At 42.4% G+C, this 17164-nt stretch overlaps 2 protein-coding genes across 3 annotated transcripts in view; one reads left to right on the forward strand and one right to left on the reverse strand.

Moving 5' to 3' along the window:
- Positions 1-13793, forward strand: part of Efcab14 (EF-hand calcium binding domain 14) — a 40553-nt gene extending 26760 nt beyond the window's left edge. For both annotated transcript variants that reach the window (XM_052177033.1, XM_052177034.1), the window contains 3 exons: positions 1048-1157; positions 2848-2969; positions 10349-13793. In XM_052177033.1, coding sequence (XP_052032993.1) covers positions 1048-1157; positions 2848-2969; positions 10349-10524 — 408 coding nt within the window. In that variant the 3' untranslated portion in view covers positions 10525-13793. The remainder of the gene's footprint in view (positions 1-1047; positions 1158-2847; positions 2970-10348) is intronic.
- Positions 13794-15808: 2015 nt separating this feature from the next.
- On the reverse strand, positions 15809-16833 carry Tex38 (testis expressed 38). Its single transcript, XM_052177047.1, has one exon. It carries the CDS (start codon positions 16582-16584, stop codon positions 16105-16107), a length of 480 nt encoding a protein of 159 aa, XP_052033007.1. The 5' UTR covers positions 16585-16833; the 3' UTR covers positions 15809-16104.
- Between the last annotated feature and the right edge of the window lie 331 nt (positions 16834-17164).

The following is a 17164-nucleotide window of genomic DNA, read 5'->3' on the forward strand; positions in this document are numbered from 1 at the left end:
AGTGATTTCAACAGTAATTCCTGTCTTAAATCAGAACACAGCAACCACACTTGTGCCTAAATCTCTGGCTTTACTTTTAGATCCCTGTGTGTTATAACTCATGCCAGTCAGTCAGTCTCTCCCCATGTCATCAAAGCATCCCAACCAGATGCAATTTCTGCTGTCAGTAAGCATTTACTTTCTAGGTTTGTTCATATTGGGTCTCCCTAAATAAACCCAGAAGCCACTGTACAGTAACTCTTAGGATATACATAAAGATAGGACTTTATGCTCACTGTAAAGTGAGGCATGACATGCACCGGTACTCCTAAACACGGGGCCAGGCCGTCATATAGTAAACAGATGCCAGCCACAGGAGAACTAGGCTGCTCTCTTTACAATTGAGTCTATTGTTTTATATACCATCCTAGATAAAGCTGAAAAGAAGGCCATGTGTGGATGGGAAAACTTTAGACTCAAGTAACAGTTTGAATTAGAAATATTACAGATCCTACTTTGTGTCTCTGACAGTTCTTGCCACCAGTTCAATCATTATAGTGGACGATTAGGTGAATCAGGGAAGTACTTGTGGTTTGACTGAGTTCTGCTGGTTTTTGTTTTGTTTGTTTTGTTTTGTTTTTTAATTTTCCTTCAGATGACATAGTCACAAAGTGATGAGATATCCAAGGCAGTTTTTCAATTAATGTAAAATAGCTCCAGAAAATCATGTCTCCCATCATTTAGGAAGCAGGTGCTACACAGGCACCTGAGTAAGGGTACATTTTCTTTTCTGCTCACACATGCATACCTTCCTCCATCAATGGAATGTTCACAGTGAAACAGATCGTAGAGAATGTAATGTCCTCGTGGCCCCCTTTAAGCCCAGCTGAACTCTTATCAGCACTGAGCCCCAAAGACAGCCCTAGTGTTTGTCCATCCCTTCTTTGACCTTAGAGGGGACTGGGTGAAGGTCAGCCTTATGTGCAGAATGTGTTTTGGGAATACAGCAGAAGCTCCAGTGAGGTGTTATCCCCACCTTAAGCTTTATCTGATCTTTGTTGTGGGCAGAAAGAAGATAATTCAAATTCTCAGGTATCTAAGCTTCGAGAAAAACTGCAACTGATCAGTGCTCTCACAAACCAACCTGAAAGCAACAGGCCTCCAGAGACCACAGATGAAGAAGGTAAGCAGCTAGCTGGCTTCTGAATTTTTCACGCAGGCTTGGGCAGCCTGTCTCCCACACAGGGAGTAGGGACGGTGTCCGCCAGCACTGATGGAACCGAGTGAGTGATGCCTGAGCGCACCGAGCTGAGGCTGATGCACCTCGCTTTCATTTAGCAAAAGCCCATTTTGTACTTGATTTGTACTCTAGTCTATTAGGGGGAGAACGGGTAATGTTTAGCTGGAAATAGACTTTTCCATGCTTCCTGCATCCAATTATAGGCAAAAATGTTGCTGTCATAGCTTACATTAAACTAGTCCTAAATGTTATGTTTCTGTTACTGTGAGTGCATAAAATTTACTTAAATATTATTAGTCCTCCTCAAAGTCGTTAACAGGTAATGATGGAATTCTTCAATTTGCAGGCCACTTGGCTTTAGGTAAGGACACACCATATGCATATTATTAGATGCATTAATTAACATCTACTGATTTAAGACTTGTGAGGCTATAACAAGATACTAGACAGTATTGGCTTTGACCTCCCTGGCTCAAGCATTCTTCAGCTTTAGAGCTTTAGAATAGCTTCCCTCAGATTCTCCTCTGTGAGAAACAGAACTATGTTGAAGGTCTTCTAACACTGGCTTCATCTTACTATATAGCCTTCTTATGGTGTCATGGCTAGTGGCTCATTCCCCAGACCAGACTTAATAGCCTGTTTCCCAAGAAGTCAAAAGACATATCCAACTCAGGTCTTAGCATCTGTCTTAGTCAGGGTTTTTATTCCTGCATAAAACATCATGGCCAAGAAACAAGTAAAGGAGGAAAGGGTTTATTTAGCTTACACTGCCACATTGCTGTTCATAACCAAAGGAACTCAGGACAAGAACTCACACAGGGTAGGAGGCAGGAGCTGATGCAGAGGCCATGGAGGAATTCTGCTTAATGGCTTGTTTCCCCTGGCTTGCTCAGTCTGCTTTCTTATAGAACCCAGGTCCACCAGCCCAGGATAGCACCACCCACCATGACTGGACCCTCTCCCCCTTGATCACTAATTGAAAAAATGCCTTACAGCTGGATCTCATGGAGGCATTTCCTCAAGGGAGGCTCCTCTCTGTGATAACTCCAGCTTGTGTCAAGTTAACACAAAACCAGCCAGTACAGCAGCATCTAAGCATAGATGACAGTAAGACAGGTAGGGCCTAAAGTATGATCAATTTAATTTGGAGTTCTTTTTTTTTGAAATATTTTCAAGTTATCATTGAGTTGGTATTTGAATCTAAATACAAAAATTCATTCATGTTTCATATATACATTGTCCATATACATATGGCCTAGTGTTAATTTTATTTGGTATTTTTAGGTCACCTTTATTTGACTATGACCCATCACATGAAGTCATACATGGAATTTTCCACCTGCATCTATCCTCTGAAAGCTTTTGATTTGGGGCATTTCACATTTTCAGATTAGGGCTATTCACCCTGTGCCAGGTTCTGCTTCAGTCCTTAATGTAGTCCTGATCCCTCTTCATTTGTCCACACACATCCTTCAGTCTGTACCTTAACTTCATAGTTACACTGCTACTTTATTCTCAGTGACTTCTCTTAAATTAAATATACCTCCTATAGTACTAGTAGGTGAACTTTGATACTAATTTAATTTGATTTTTGAATTGATTGTAATAAAGGTGTATGTGTTTGCTACAGAGCAAGTACAGAACTTCACATCATATCCTTCAGCACTGCCAGAATTTCCACAGCTTCTTAGAGAGCAAATTGAGACCCAACTAAAACCTATCTCCCTGCCTGGGATTTCTAGCATCAAAGGTAATGTTAATGGTGGAAATGTTCAGTTGCAGCTCTTAACTTCTTAATCGTTTGTTTGTTTAAAAAATAAAAGCATATATAGTGGACAGAAGAGATGATTCAGGTGGTTAAGACTTGAGTTCAGTCCCCAGAACCCATGTGACAAAAGCCAGGTGTGATGGCACACACTCCTATAATTCCAGCGCTGGGAATATGAAAACAGGTGGATTCTTGGGGCTCAGTGTCCAGCTAGCCTAACTCACTTGTTGAGTTGCAAGCTAGTGAGAAACATTTTCTCAAAAACAAAAAGGTGAGCAGAGACCAGAGAGATAGCTCAGTACCTAAGAGCACTTGCAGCCTAATGGCTTAAGGTCAGTTCCCAGAAATAACATAAAGACAAAAAGCAGAGAGTATGAAGTTATCATGTGGCCTCAACATGTGGCATGTGTATACCCACACTCTCACACATCATACACAGATGTAATAATAGTCTATTTTAAAAGGTAGTACCTGAAGAGTGACAACTGAGATTGCTCTCTGGTCTCCACATGCCTGCAAACACACAGAGACACAGACACACAATTTACAGCTAACATTGTTAAGCCAGATATAGAAAACTACCTAAGTCGAAACAGCAGATAATTGGTTGAGACAGAATTCAAGCTGAGGCTGACTCTAAAGCTTCCATACTTTTTTTCTCATAAATGTTGTTTAAGGTCTTCAGTCATTCACTAAGTGTCCTCCAGACCCCATGTCAAAGGATAGAATACACTCATTATAAGATACAGTATCAGCCAGCCATAGTGGATAGGCCTATAATCCCAGCTGAGGCACAGAGATAAAGAAATTGAGGCCAGCCTGTGCTATATATATTAAGATCATGTCTCCAAAAATGTCCCTTTCTTTCCATAAGGATAGATTGTCTAAAGCAGAGGACAGAAAAAGCAAATACAATTCTGTTAGATTAGCAAATCAAGTCAAAGTTGACTGTTTGCCTGACAGGCCCTCTGGGATTCTGACAATGAGCAGAATAAATATTCATACAAAGGCTATATGTCATGGAGTGATGTTTGCCTGTTCCCAGTAGTGTCTTCTACTCTTCATTGTGATGTTGAGGCTTCCTGGTTGTCTCTTGCTCTCTGGAAAGTCACCCGGTTCTGACCACAAACCTTCTGCTGGTTCTTCACTCGGGTTCAGATGCCACTGTACACGATCTCCCAAGTCTGGAGCAGGTGCTTCCTGTACATTACAACAAGTTTTGTTTGTTCCTATTTAGCATATGCCAGTCTATTGTAATTCCCTAGGAAGAAACAGTTTAGCTTCCATGAGTAAAGTCTCCATCCTGTTCACTCCCTAGCCTGCAGCACAGAACCTGATAGGCGTGATTGTATATTGCTTATTCATCTTGCAATTAATGCTTAACTACCACTGCTTTTCTTCTTGTCTATGATGGCTTTCCTTTGTTTTCTAGGGGGAAGGAGAGTCATTGTATTTACTCTCTATTAAAAAGAATTTCCAAAAAAAAAAAAAAAAAAAGCTGGGTGGTGGTGGCGCATGCCTGTAATCCCCAGCACTCTGGGAGGCAGAGGCAGGCGGATTTCTGAGTTCAAGGCCAGCCTGGTCTACTGAGTGAGTTCCAGGACAGCCAGGGCTATATGGAGAAACCCTGTCTCAAAAAAAAACCAAATCAAAAAACAAACAAACAAACAAACAAACAAAAAACAAAAAAAAAAAAATTCCATCTAGCCATTTGGTGTTGGGAAGAAGTATCCCATCTGCTTTTCTGGCTCAGGGCACTTCTGAGGTCTCACCAGCTGCACTGCCAAGTCCGTGACAGGAGTGAGGAGGGCCTATCAGGAATTTATAAGAATTCCTCAGTGGAGTGGATCTTGCACATAAATGGTTTTTCCTCACTTCAGCACATTCATTCTTCCCAAGTACCAAACAGCAAGAGGTGTGTGGAGTCAAAGCATGATCTTGAATAAATGAAGAAAAATAATCAGGAAAGCTTTTAAAGAAACACAAACTAGTGACCTTTGTTTCTTCAGTATTATAAATCTTTTCAGTGAGCATAAGAACTCAATCAAGTCCTTTTTGTTTTTTATTTCTTCTATAATTCTTAATTGTGTGTGCACTCTCAAAGGCCAGAAGCATGAGCTCCTCCTGGAGCTGGAGCTGGAGCTGCAGCAGTTGTGAGCTACCTGACAAGGATGCTGGGAACGGAACTCTGGCCCTCTGGGAGAGTAGCACAAACTCCTGACCACTGATCATCTCTCTGAAACCCCCTGTAGGTTTTTTTTTTTTCTTTTGATTGTTTTAAGACAGCCTCAGATAGCCAGGTTGGCCTCAGTACTCTATCAATACTCTATATATCTGAGACTGGTCTTGAACTCTGGATTACAGGCATACACCACCACCCCTGGATCAAATACTTTTTAAATGTTAAAGACTTTTGTTGGAAATTTTCTAATGCCATTTCCTAAAATAGTATCTTAGTTATTTTTTAATACAGATTAACTGGTAGCATCGACCACCAAAAAATAAATACACAGACACAGAGAGTCCTATGATTCTTTTTTAATGGAGATAAAATTTATATTCCATGTCACCCTTTTAAACTGTATAATTGCATGGGACTTAGTATATCCTCAAGATTATGTAGCCATTGCCTTGACTTGATTCCAGAGCATTTTCATGACCCCCCGAGCGAAGCTTCCTGCTCCTTTAACAGCTTCCCCTGAGGCTGGCCAATGCCTCAGTGCTTGCCACGAAGCCTGTCACCCTGAGCAGGAGCCACAAGGTAGAGGAAGAAAGCCCACGCCCACGAGTTCTCTGCTCTCCACATGCACCTTGCTGTGTACACATGCACACACACATACACAATAAGTAAATAATAAAGAATAAGTAAATAAGTTGCACCCCAGTTACCCCTACTGTCACAGTAAACTTATGTATCTGGGATGTTTCATTCAATGGATCATGTAATCTGTGGCCTTGCATATACTTCTTTTTTTTAAAAAAAACATAAATATAATAAATTCATGTACAGATTATTATATGGCATATTACAACATTTTGAATATCATAAGCAAATCAACAGTGCTTTTTGTGCAGGTGGCTCCAAGATATCAGCAGATATGAACCCTCAATTTTTTTTTTTTTTAGCTGCAAAAGGGTTGATTGACTTTATTCTTTTTTTCATTCGATATATTTTTATTTACATTTCAAATGATTTCCCCTTTTCTGGCTCCCCACTTTCCAAAAGTCCCATAAGCCCCCTTCCCTTCCCCTGTTCTCCCATCCACCCCTTCCCACTTCCCTGTTCTGGTTTTGCCCTATACTGCTGCACTGAGTCTTTCCAGAACCAGGGGCCACTCCTCCATTCCGTTCTTCTTGGACATCATTGATATGTGGATTATGTTTTGTGTATTCCAATTTTGGCCTTGCATATACTTATCATAGTGCTTTTTTCACATGTGACATGAAACAGTACTTCATTTCTGTGGCTGAGTAATAGTCCATTGTATGCTATATTCACACTTGGTTTGTCCATCAGTTGATGCATATTTGGGTTGTTTCCAATTTTTTACAAATAATAATGCTGCTGTGAACATGAGAGCATAGATTTTTATAAACATGTTTTTTTCTTGACCTAGTGCCTAGGAATAAAATCGCCAGGTCATACATAAAGTTCCTGAATGGCCAAACCGTTGCTCAGAATGGGACTTCCAGTTAACATCCTCATTAGCCCTGTAAGGACTCATTGCTTTCCCCACGTCATCACTGCTCCTGGTGGTGGCCATCCTAGTGATCATAAAGTAATCTGTAATCCTGACTATTTTTCTTTATTTAATTTTAAGATTATATTATTACATCAACTCTCCCTTCCCTTTCTTTTCTCCAAACCCTCCCATATACATCTCCTTGCTCTTTCAACTCCATGGTCTCTTTTTCATTAATTGTTGTTGCGCGCGCGCGCGCACACACACACACACACACACACACACATATATTCCTAACTATAACCTGCTCAATCTGTATAATGTTTCAGGACTGACCGTTTGGTATTAGATAACCAATTAATGTGCTCTTCCCTGGAGAAACTATTTTCCTACTTTCAGCATCTTATGGTTGCCTAAATATAGTTTTTTGTGTAGGGTTGAAGCCTCATGGGGTTTAGCTCGTCTACTTTGGTGTGTCTATTGTGGTCGTCCTTGTTCAGTTCATATTTAGACAGTCATGTAGGTGAGGCTTTATCTTCTGACATTCCTAAGAGACAAAGTCTCAGGGTAGACTCCCCGATCCTCTGGCTCTCACAGTCTGTCCACCCTATCTTCTGCAGTGTCCCCTGAGCCATAGGTGTAAGAGCTGTTTTATAGGTGTGCCCATTGGAACTGGGCTCCATAGCTCTGCATTTTGGTTGGTTGTCATTTTCTGTAATGGTTTCCATCTGTTGCACGTATCCATGGTTGCAAGGACAAATATTTAAAATGTTGTTAGGAATTATTCTGGTGGGTTCTCCTCCAGGATCCATGACTTCACTAGGCCTGGATAGTTGACTAAATTTCCAGTCCTAGACACAATTTCCCTGTTAATTTAAGCAGGTCTTAAGTCCAGTGAGAGAGCCGATGTCTCTGCCAACAAATGCTGGCCACTGCTGCACCCTGGGGTTGTCATGCCATGCTGCCCATCACTGGGTTTCATAAGCACCATGTCTGCGTGGCACTCCTGGTTGCTTCCCTCCTTTGGAAGCTTGGTTGGCACCTCTGGTACCAAAAACCTAGTCCTTCGAGCAGAGGCATCCAGGTCAGTTCCAGCTCAGGGGCCTCTGACTCTGTCTGAAGTGCATGGCGTCTTCAGCAGTAGGAACTTAACCTTCCACTCTGGGAGGCAGCCAGTGGCAGTTTTGGAGAGTCTCTTGAGCAAACCTGACCAACAACAAAAAGAAGACTTCTTATGCCTAATGTTGAGGTTTTCTTAGGTGGTTTCTTGGAGGGAGCACTGTCAGCCTAGACAGCCTAGGAAATTTCATTTAAACTATATATGTATATTTACACACAGACTTAGTATATTATAGGTGGGTTTTTTTTTTTTAGGCCAATAGTTAATAATTTGATTCCTCTGACTTTTTCAGACATCCTTTATTTTACCTTCCTCTTTCCTTCTGTGTTTATCTCCCTCCCAATTTCTGATTCTTCAACTACTTAATTTTCTAGATCTAGAAAGACAATGCTACATAGTAGAAAGATCACTATGCTAGGTATTTGATACACTTCAGTGCTTTTCAAAGGTGGTTGAGCCTGGCGGTGGTGGTGGTGCACGCCTGTAATCCCAGCACTCTGGGAGGCAAAGGCAGGCAGATTTCTGAGTTCAAGGCCAGCCTGATCTACAAAGTGAGTTCCAGGACAGCTAGGGCTACACAGAGAAACCCTGTCTCAAAAAAAACCAAAATCCAAAACAAAAACAAAAAAAAAAGTTGGTTGATTACAAAAACACAGAAATATTATAAGAATATGTTTTTGTTTTAATTCCAGGTGTGGAATATGGGGCTGCTTCAAACTGTCCACAGCAGCTGACAGTGACTTGCCTCATGCTCTAACAGAGGTGTAGTTTTGCCAGCTACAGATAGTTTCTGTGATTATGTGACATTTGGGATTCTGGGGTCTCTTCAGAGGGTATATAATGCTAGACCCCCAGGGTACAGGCTGGGTTGGTGGTGGCTGGTGGCTGCAGTTGGGCTCCATTTGTTAATTAGCCAGACTCAAAGAAGAAAAAAGGAAAAAAATAGGTATCTTGACTGCAAAGATCAAACTTTTCCCAAAGAACTCTACACCCCTAATCAACAGGAAGTAGTCTATGGATAATGTTGCCCCCTCCCTCTCCCCTCTGTCCTTTTTTTCTCCCTGTCTAGTGTTAGGGGGTTGAAAGGGTAGAAGAAAAAAAGTAGCCACAAAGTAGCCAAATACTGGCTACAGTTGATTTGTATTTTATAATTGTCAGAACTGAGAAGCCATCTCACATATATATGTAGTACAAAATAGCAAAAGTACCTTTAGAACCATTTCAGAAATCGAATTCAACAACTCAAATAGCAGTTTTAAAAGTTAAATATTCTAACATTACAACCAAAAGATGCACTGGTTTGATACCTGCTAAAGAACAACGGCAAGAAAATATTTTAAGTCTTTGTTTTCTACAAACCATTTTGTTTCTGTAAGAAAACTTGGTATATATAATAAAAACACTGTAGCTCACAGCATAAGGCAGACTGAACTCCAAAGTCAAGTGCTTCCGGCAGCGTTTTGGTGTGGCAGTGTGGCACTGCCAAGTCTATGTTGTGTGTCAGCACACTGTGTACTGCAGCACAGGCTAACATCTTCCAGATGCTTCCAGAAACATCTCAGACTTGTTAAGAATATGATTCTTACTTAATGTTTGGCCACTAAATACTAAGAAATCTTTTACTGTTGCCAAATATGACCCCAGCATTGCAGGTATGTAACTCCCATATGGGTTTTCATCTCGCAGTGTTAAGAAACTATGCAATATAGTATTCCTCTCCTCCTTAAAGTATCAAAATTCATCCTTGTTTTTTCCTTATTTCATATCTGTATGTGTGTGTGTATTGCATGTATGTGTCTATGCATGTTTACATGTATGGGTTTTGTGCATGCACATCTTTACATGTGTATGTACTTGTAAACATGTATATGTGTGCACATATATTTGGCAGTCCCACACTGATGTGTCAGGAGTCATCCCCATTGCTAGTCCTGCCTCACCAAGTCAGTTTTCCAGGCAAGCCCAGAGCTTTCTGGTAGGGCTCATCTCAATAGCCAGCTTGCTTTAGGGATCCTGCCACCACTTTTTGAGGTTGGAATTACAGAAAGGCCATCATGCCCTCCTGGCATTCGCATGTATTATGGGGATCCAAACCCTGGTCCTCACTCGTACATAATCACAAGCACTTTAACCACTGGGCCATGGGGGGCAGGGAGGTGGGTTCGTGGAGGCTACAAGAGGAAATCTGATTTCCTGGACCTGAAGTTACAAGCGGCTGGGAACCAAACCCAAACTGCTAGAAGAGCAACAAGCTCTCTTAACCACTGAGCCATCTCTACCCCTTCCAGCAGGTTGGGAGAGTTGTTTTGTTTTGCAGGGGAAGGGTTTGAGATAAGGTCTCACCTTGGAGCCCTGAGTGGCCTGGAACTTAACTGTACAGATAAGGCTACTCTCAAATCTACAGAGATCTGCCTCACCCAATCCCAAATGCTGAGATTAAAGACACTCACCATTACTCCTGGCCAAGTAGCCTTTCTTTTAATGCTGGGAAGTCAGTTGAAGCTACTTTTAACCATATGCATAAACATACTGTCTCTTTTGCAATTCCCATTTAACAGATCTTCAGGATTTATTCCACAAGACTGGTCAAGATGAGGATGGGCTGCTGACCTACCAGGATCTCTGGAATTCCCTAGGTTCTGCCACGCCGAGACCAGAGAGCTTGAGAGCATTTGACTTGAATGGAGACGGGAGATACTCTTTCCTGGAGCTAAGAGCAGCTTTAGGGATCTAGTCTCATCAGGCATATTTGAAATGGATGTGTAGCCTGGACTACCTAAAATCTACTTACCTAAAAAGACAAAAAAAAAAAAAAAAAACACACTCTTGACTAACTCATCAGCCCTCCAGCCCTTCATACTACTGTAGCAAACACATTGTCACCTTTTAACTTGTTTGAAAACACTATTTAAAAAATTATTTTTTTAAAAAAAATTACTTAAAATATGATGTTTAGAAATCTATGATTTCATGAAGCCAGTGAGATCTTGTAACTTAAAGTTGCCAGGAAAAAAATAATAAAGCCCTCTTCTCTCTTTCCTGTTTTTGAGGGGAAGAGAATTTACCTTTTAAAGCTGGAAAGTGTGTGTATATAGAGATAAGTCACTGTTTATATTTCTTATGAATTTGCCTTAAATTAGCTGCACTTTATAGAGCCTCAGAATATGTCTTTTCTTTGAAAGATGAGTCTCTTCTGTTTGTAAATATATAAAATGAAAGATTGTGCATAATGTGTAGAAAGTCAGAAGATTGGCCTTGAACAGAATGAATGAATGACTTGTTAGGAGTAATTAACAGTCTGCTCTGGGTGGCAGCTGAAACTCTTCACATCTCCTTAGGGCCACCCTCAAATGCTTGTGCACCACCATAGGGTTTGAAGCTGGGGCATCAGTTCAGGTATGGATGCTGTGCAGGAAGTGCCAGCAGCTCCACGTGCAGGAAGGTCAGAATCTGGGCCATTGCTCCTGTTCCTAACCCAAGAACCAGAGAACTCTTACTGGGATTTTCCTCATTTTTAATTATCTTTCAAGGATTATGAGGATAGAAGTTACTCAGTGGGAAATTATGTTTCCCCCTCAAGTAAGCAAGATTGTCTTCCCTACCCACCCACTCCAGACTACCTTAAGGTTGTAACTGCCTACCATGTCCAATCTGGAATGGGAAGGCTCATGTCCTTGGTTGCTATCCCAAACTAGTTGCTCAGAGCACTAGAACAAAGCTATGAGTACCCTTTGGGATTTACCGTTAGGATAACCAAGAACTTGCTCTATTTCTTGCCAGGATGCCTAAAGCCAAAATGTGGTCAGATGAAACATGAAATCATATTCTTTCTTCATAATTGTTCACTCAGAGGGAGCTATGGGTTTTCTGTCCAGAGGATGCCACCTAGAGCAGGCCTGCTTGGAGTGGGAGCCTTCTGGCGATGGGGACCTATCCCAGGTCGAGAGAGCAGGTGTGGTGCTTCCCCTTTATGTGCTTTGTGGGCAAGTCAGGAAAATCACCGTTCACCAACACTTCCGTCATGAACATACCCAGTGTTCTTAGGAGTCTCTGGGCCACTCCAGTAGAAGAGCCAGTCAGGGAAACACTGGAGGAGCTGTTGTGATAGCAAGGCTTCTGTAATAAAGATCATTGCTATTTAATTTTGTTCAAGTTGCCCTGTCCGCTATAGGTACAGTCTGGTACCTTTAACCTTTAAAGACATTTGGTTTTTGCTTTGCTTTGTTTTGCTTTGCTTTGCCTTGCTTTTTGTATTTTGTTTCTTTTATATGACAGTGTAGTATTGGCTTTTTTTTTTTTTCCTAAACATTAAAACTCAGTGAAGGCAAGATAAGATTTTCCTTTGCATGAGTCTTTTTAGCTCATGTTTCTCTCTCTTTAAATATTTTGCCTTAATGTTTGCCTTGCTCATCTATGCTGTCACCTTCTTGGAAAGGTTAAAAATACAGTTCCAACATTATCCTGGCTCTTTAGGTAACTCTTGTTCTTCTGGATGCCTTCCATACTCTACTCCCCCTTTTTAATATATATATATATATATATATATACCCTTACAGATTTTGTAACAACCAAATAAAGTTCTAGCAATAAATTGAATTATTCTGCTATATTTGTATATATTGTACCATAAATAGTATGTCTGTACCTGGAAGGTATTTTTTTGAGAACTGATTTATATGAAATATACTGAGGGTAATGTAGCTTGTCCTTTTTAGTTTCAAGTTCTTATTTGTAGGAAGATACTTTGAAGACACCTTAACTCTTTGTGGTATATGCTTTTCAGTGAGGAAGCAGGATTTGTTTCTTGGTCTCTTCTGGTTTTTCCATATCAAGCTTGTCTGCCAGCGTCACCTCTGAGCTGTGTGATGTCTCCTACCAAACTGGCCAGAGGTAGCCATAACTGTCCTCTGACCTATACATACCCTTCTCTCCCTGCCTGTGGCATTCCCAGGTCTTCTGAGCAGAGGTTGGTATCTTATTCTCCTTTGCTAAAAATTGGACAGACTCACTGGCTGAGGAGCCCCAATAACCTATCAATCAGTGAAGACTGGGTCTTCCTTTGTTATTGTCTTAACTTGTGCATCCAGTGCCTTGTGTTAGTCAAGCTTCAGGAGCCACAGATCACCTCGAGGAGAACTCAGTGTAGTGGTGGTGAGTTTGGCTTTGGATTTCAGTCCTTTGGCCTTATCAGTCAGTAGCTCAGAGTACTTCCCACCTTAGTTTCTTAAAGTGTTACTCTCTGGTCCTTTGCTTTATTGCCATGTACTATCTACCATAATATTTACTGAAAGACCATCCACAAGCCAATCATGGTAGCATATACCTATAATCCCAGTCCTTGGGGGACTGAGGCAGGATAATGAATTCTAGTCCAGTCTGGGCTACATAGTGAGATCTTGTCTCCAAAAAGTACCTGGCTTAAATAGGACTGCAGTGACATTCAAGGGGGAGCAGAGCAATGGATGCTTGGCACTTAGGAACGGGTCTAATGCAGAAGAGCTGAGGTGGACAATCTCACTTGAGGACCAGCTCTTTTCCCTTCCATTGCAGTTTGCTCTTTACCGTTGCTGGACACAGCCCCATCAGCCCCCTCCCTGGTCCCAGTGTCACAGCTGAAGATTTTGACTATGATGTGCTCACACTCATAATGGCCTATTGAGTTGTTTTTAGTGACAGCTTTTGTTTGCTGCACACCTCATTGGCTTGCTTACCAACCATCTAGATGTGGTCCCTTTTCTCATATTCAAGCCAGAACACATTTGGGTATTCCTGAGACTTTAGAGAGCATGTATTGTTTGTTATATAAACCTAACCTACCTTGTTGTTTTCTCATATTAAGAACTGTAAATCTACTTTATATTAATGGAACTATTTTGATAATATAAAAGCAATTTTGGTTCTGTTTAGAGAGTGGATTCAAGGTTCCATGACTTCACTTGAGCTTTACTTATTTATCAATATAGCCATTTTAATTTATCTAAATAAAACATTTCCTTTCTCTCACTGTGTCTGACTAGACTCTTCCCTGCTCCCCTGATAAAGGGGCAAACCTGCTTTAATCTTTATTTTTGTGGACTGCTTGATACTTCCTCTTGAGAAGGGCTTTTAGTTGGTACAAAATATCAAGAATCTGCTTTAGGATTTTGCCAAGGAGGCTCTTAGACAACAACAACAAAAAGCAAGAATTGTCTCTGCTGCTGGTTGCCCACCAGACCCCTCTTGTAAGATCTTTGCTGAAGACACCTCATTCCTCTGTTCACCGGACAGAAATAAGCTGGAACTAGGCAGGGAGTTTCCTTCCTGATGGATAGCTATCATAATGCATGAAGGTACTCTGCAGGCCCCTCAGGGAGCCATCGACAGTCACCTGTGGACCCTGTGTGCAGTGCTACTGACCAGCCAGGCAAGATGTGCCCACTGGTACAATAGTAGCAGCTCCTACAGAAATAGCCAGCCAGTTTCTGTTTGAAGCCTACTCCACAACATGGAATTCATGACTAATATCATAATCCCGATCAAAAGCCTGTGGCTAGGAAGATCCTAGGCCACACTACAGAGATCCAGAATCAGTCAAAGTGAGGCTGAATGTCCATCCATAAGTGAGGCATTTACATCCCCCTTTCCCCCTCCCCCCCCTTCCCCCCCCCCCCCATTCTGGGAGCATCGTAGAAGAAAGGCAGGCAATAAAGGAGCTGCAGGAAGTCGGGGAGTGGTATACAAGTCTCACTTTGAGCTGGTGTGGCTCTTGAATTCTCAAACCCACTGTAGCTGTAAGTGCCAACCAATATTGTCGTTTTGTAGCCACCCGAAAGCAATCCTAATAAAATTCATTGTTTGAAAGCATTTCAATGTTTGCCCCGAAGCAAAGCCTGCAGGGCTCCGGCTTTAGGCTTATCAAAATGAGAGGAAGCAGCAGGAAAGGCTGAAGAATGAGCCTGCTCTGGTGTCCTCAGAAGCTCCATCTGGGCCCATTTCATGTTCAGATGGTTCAGTGGTTAAGAACACTGGCTGCTTTGCCAGGGGACTCAGGTTCAAATCCCAACACTCACATAGAAGGTCACAGTTGTCTAACTCCAGTTCCAAGGGATCTGATACCCTCTCCTGACGTCCACAAGCACAGACATAAATGAAACTAAAACATCCATACACATAAAATTAAAGAGAAAATTTAAAGATATAAGTAATAAAGCCAAGTATGGGGACACAAACCTGTAATACCAGCACTCAGAAGACTGAGGCATAGCTGGGTGGTGGTGGTGCATGCCTTTAATCCCTTTAATCCCAGCACTTGGAAGGCAGAGGCAGGCAGACTTCTGAGTTCGAGGCCAGCCTGGTCTACAGAGTGAGTTTCAGGACAACCCGGGCTACACAGAAACCCTGTCTCAAAAAAACAAAACAAAAGAAGACTGAGGCAGGAGGATCAGGAGTTTAAGGACAGCCTGATATAAGTTCCAAGCCAGCCTGAACTAAAATAGTGAACCCTCATCTCAAAAGAGAAGATGAGAGAAAAGGGATTAAGATACAAACTATAGGTATAATTCTAGAGATGCTCTTACCCATTTGCCAGTTAATGGCAACACTCACACACCAGTGCCAAACTGTTCTAACAAAACGATGCTAAACAAAGGGGGTATGGTAGAAATACTAAAAATAAGACACCAGGAAAATGTGAACTGGAGAGCTAGCTGTGGAACAACCAGGGTGTATGCCCTGGAAACCCAAGTCTGCATCCCAAGGGGGCGGGGGGGTGCGTCAGATCTGCCATAGCATTGTTCTTGGGAACACTAGAAATAAAGGACAAAGACAGCCAGCTAAGAAGCAATGCATGGCAAGCAGCAGTCCAGCTATACCATACTGGCATTTGTTAGGCCCGTGACACAGCCAGTGTGAGCCACTATCGCTGTCAACAACTGTCCTCTTGGGGCATCTGTGCTTCCCTCCTACTGAACAGCAGTGCCTGGAGACCTAGGTCAGAGCCTGGCGCTCATTCAGGCTAAATATTGGATGGAGGGATACTGAGTCCAGCCACAGGTCCCAAATGCTAACCTCAGGTTCCCATATGCAGTGGTGAAACTCATAACCAGCTTGATTTACAAAGCACCACGGTCACATTGGCTGTGACAAAAGGCATTGCCCTTCTAGGAGCAAATGAGACAGAGGAGAAACTTGGACTTTATTTTTTTTTAAGTCTGTGGCTTTAAACCTCTCACCAGGTGGCTCTGACCTCCTTGTCAATATCAACTCCTTGTGGTTATCTGTTTCCTACTGAAGGGAGCCTTTGGTGCTTGCAGCTCCCACTCTCAATAAGAGGAAACTACAGCTCGGAAGCAAAAGGCTTGGCATTAAAGCAGTTTGTTCCGTGAGCCAGTGTTGGGAGGGAACAGAAATGAACATTCCTTTCAGGGCTGTTGGGCAAAGGGTAGGAGACAGAGTGGTTTAACATGGGAGGCAGGTGACAGAGGGATAGGGCAAAAGGCACCTCCTGAAAGATGGGAAGTGGGAATGGGGAATCAGTCCGAGGCTGTGGCATTGCTGAAGACAGGGGCTGCTTTGGAATCCCCAAAACATGTTGCAAGAGATCAGAAGCTTCACCTCTGGGGCTGCTGTCTTGCACAACATAGTTCCTGCCTTCAGAGAGATCCAACTCCCACAGAGAATCTGGATTTTGAACTTCCGGCTCAGTCTTGGTGACCGCAGGGGGTGGGCCTGTGTTAATGGCTACATGCATGCCATGGTAACGCTGCTTGTTTATCCAGTACAGGAGTGGGCTGTAGGTGAATGTGGCAGCTCTCATCACTTCCACCCACTGCTGGGCACGCTCTTCTCTTTGCAAGTTCTTCTTCCAGTGCAGAAAGAGTATACAGCTTCCTATTAGCACAGAACACAGCCCCAGGAATCCAATGCACAAGGAGATCCACACTAAGGCAGCGAGAGAGAGAAAGGCTGGCTGGCTGACATGCCTCCTGTACAGCTGGTTTTCACTCCCCGCCTTGACCACCTCACTAGTCACTCTTCCTGTTCTCTCAACTCCTCTCCTCCCTCCTCATTCTCCAGCTCAACACTAGACTTCCAGGTTCCTTAAGGGATCTTTTTAACTATTTACAGACGAGAGACACAAGGTCTAAAAGGGGGTAAGGACTCAGCCTCCAGGAGTCCTTAGTTTCTAGAAAAGATAATATAGTTACTTAGCACTTCAAGGAGCCAGCACTCCTTCATCCATGCAAAAGATTTCCCCTAACTGTCCCCACGCCCAACACAACATGGGCAAGGGCACAACGTGTGGGGCAAGGACTAGAGGTGCTACACTTACCGCCAGAGAGGCTTGGGTCCTTTTGTGAATCCATAAAGGTTAGTCTTGGCCTCCAGCCTATCAC

The sequence above is a fragment of the Apodemus sylvaticus genome, chromosome 3, assembly GCF_947179515.1.
Source record: "Apodemus sylvaticus chromosome 3, mApoSyl1.1, whole genome shotgun sequence".
Lineage (NCBI taxonomy): Eukaryota > Metazoa > Chordata > Mammalia > Rodentia > Muridae > Apodemus > Apodemus sylvaticus.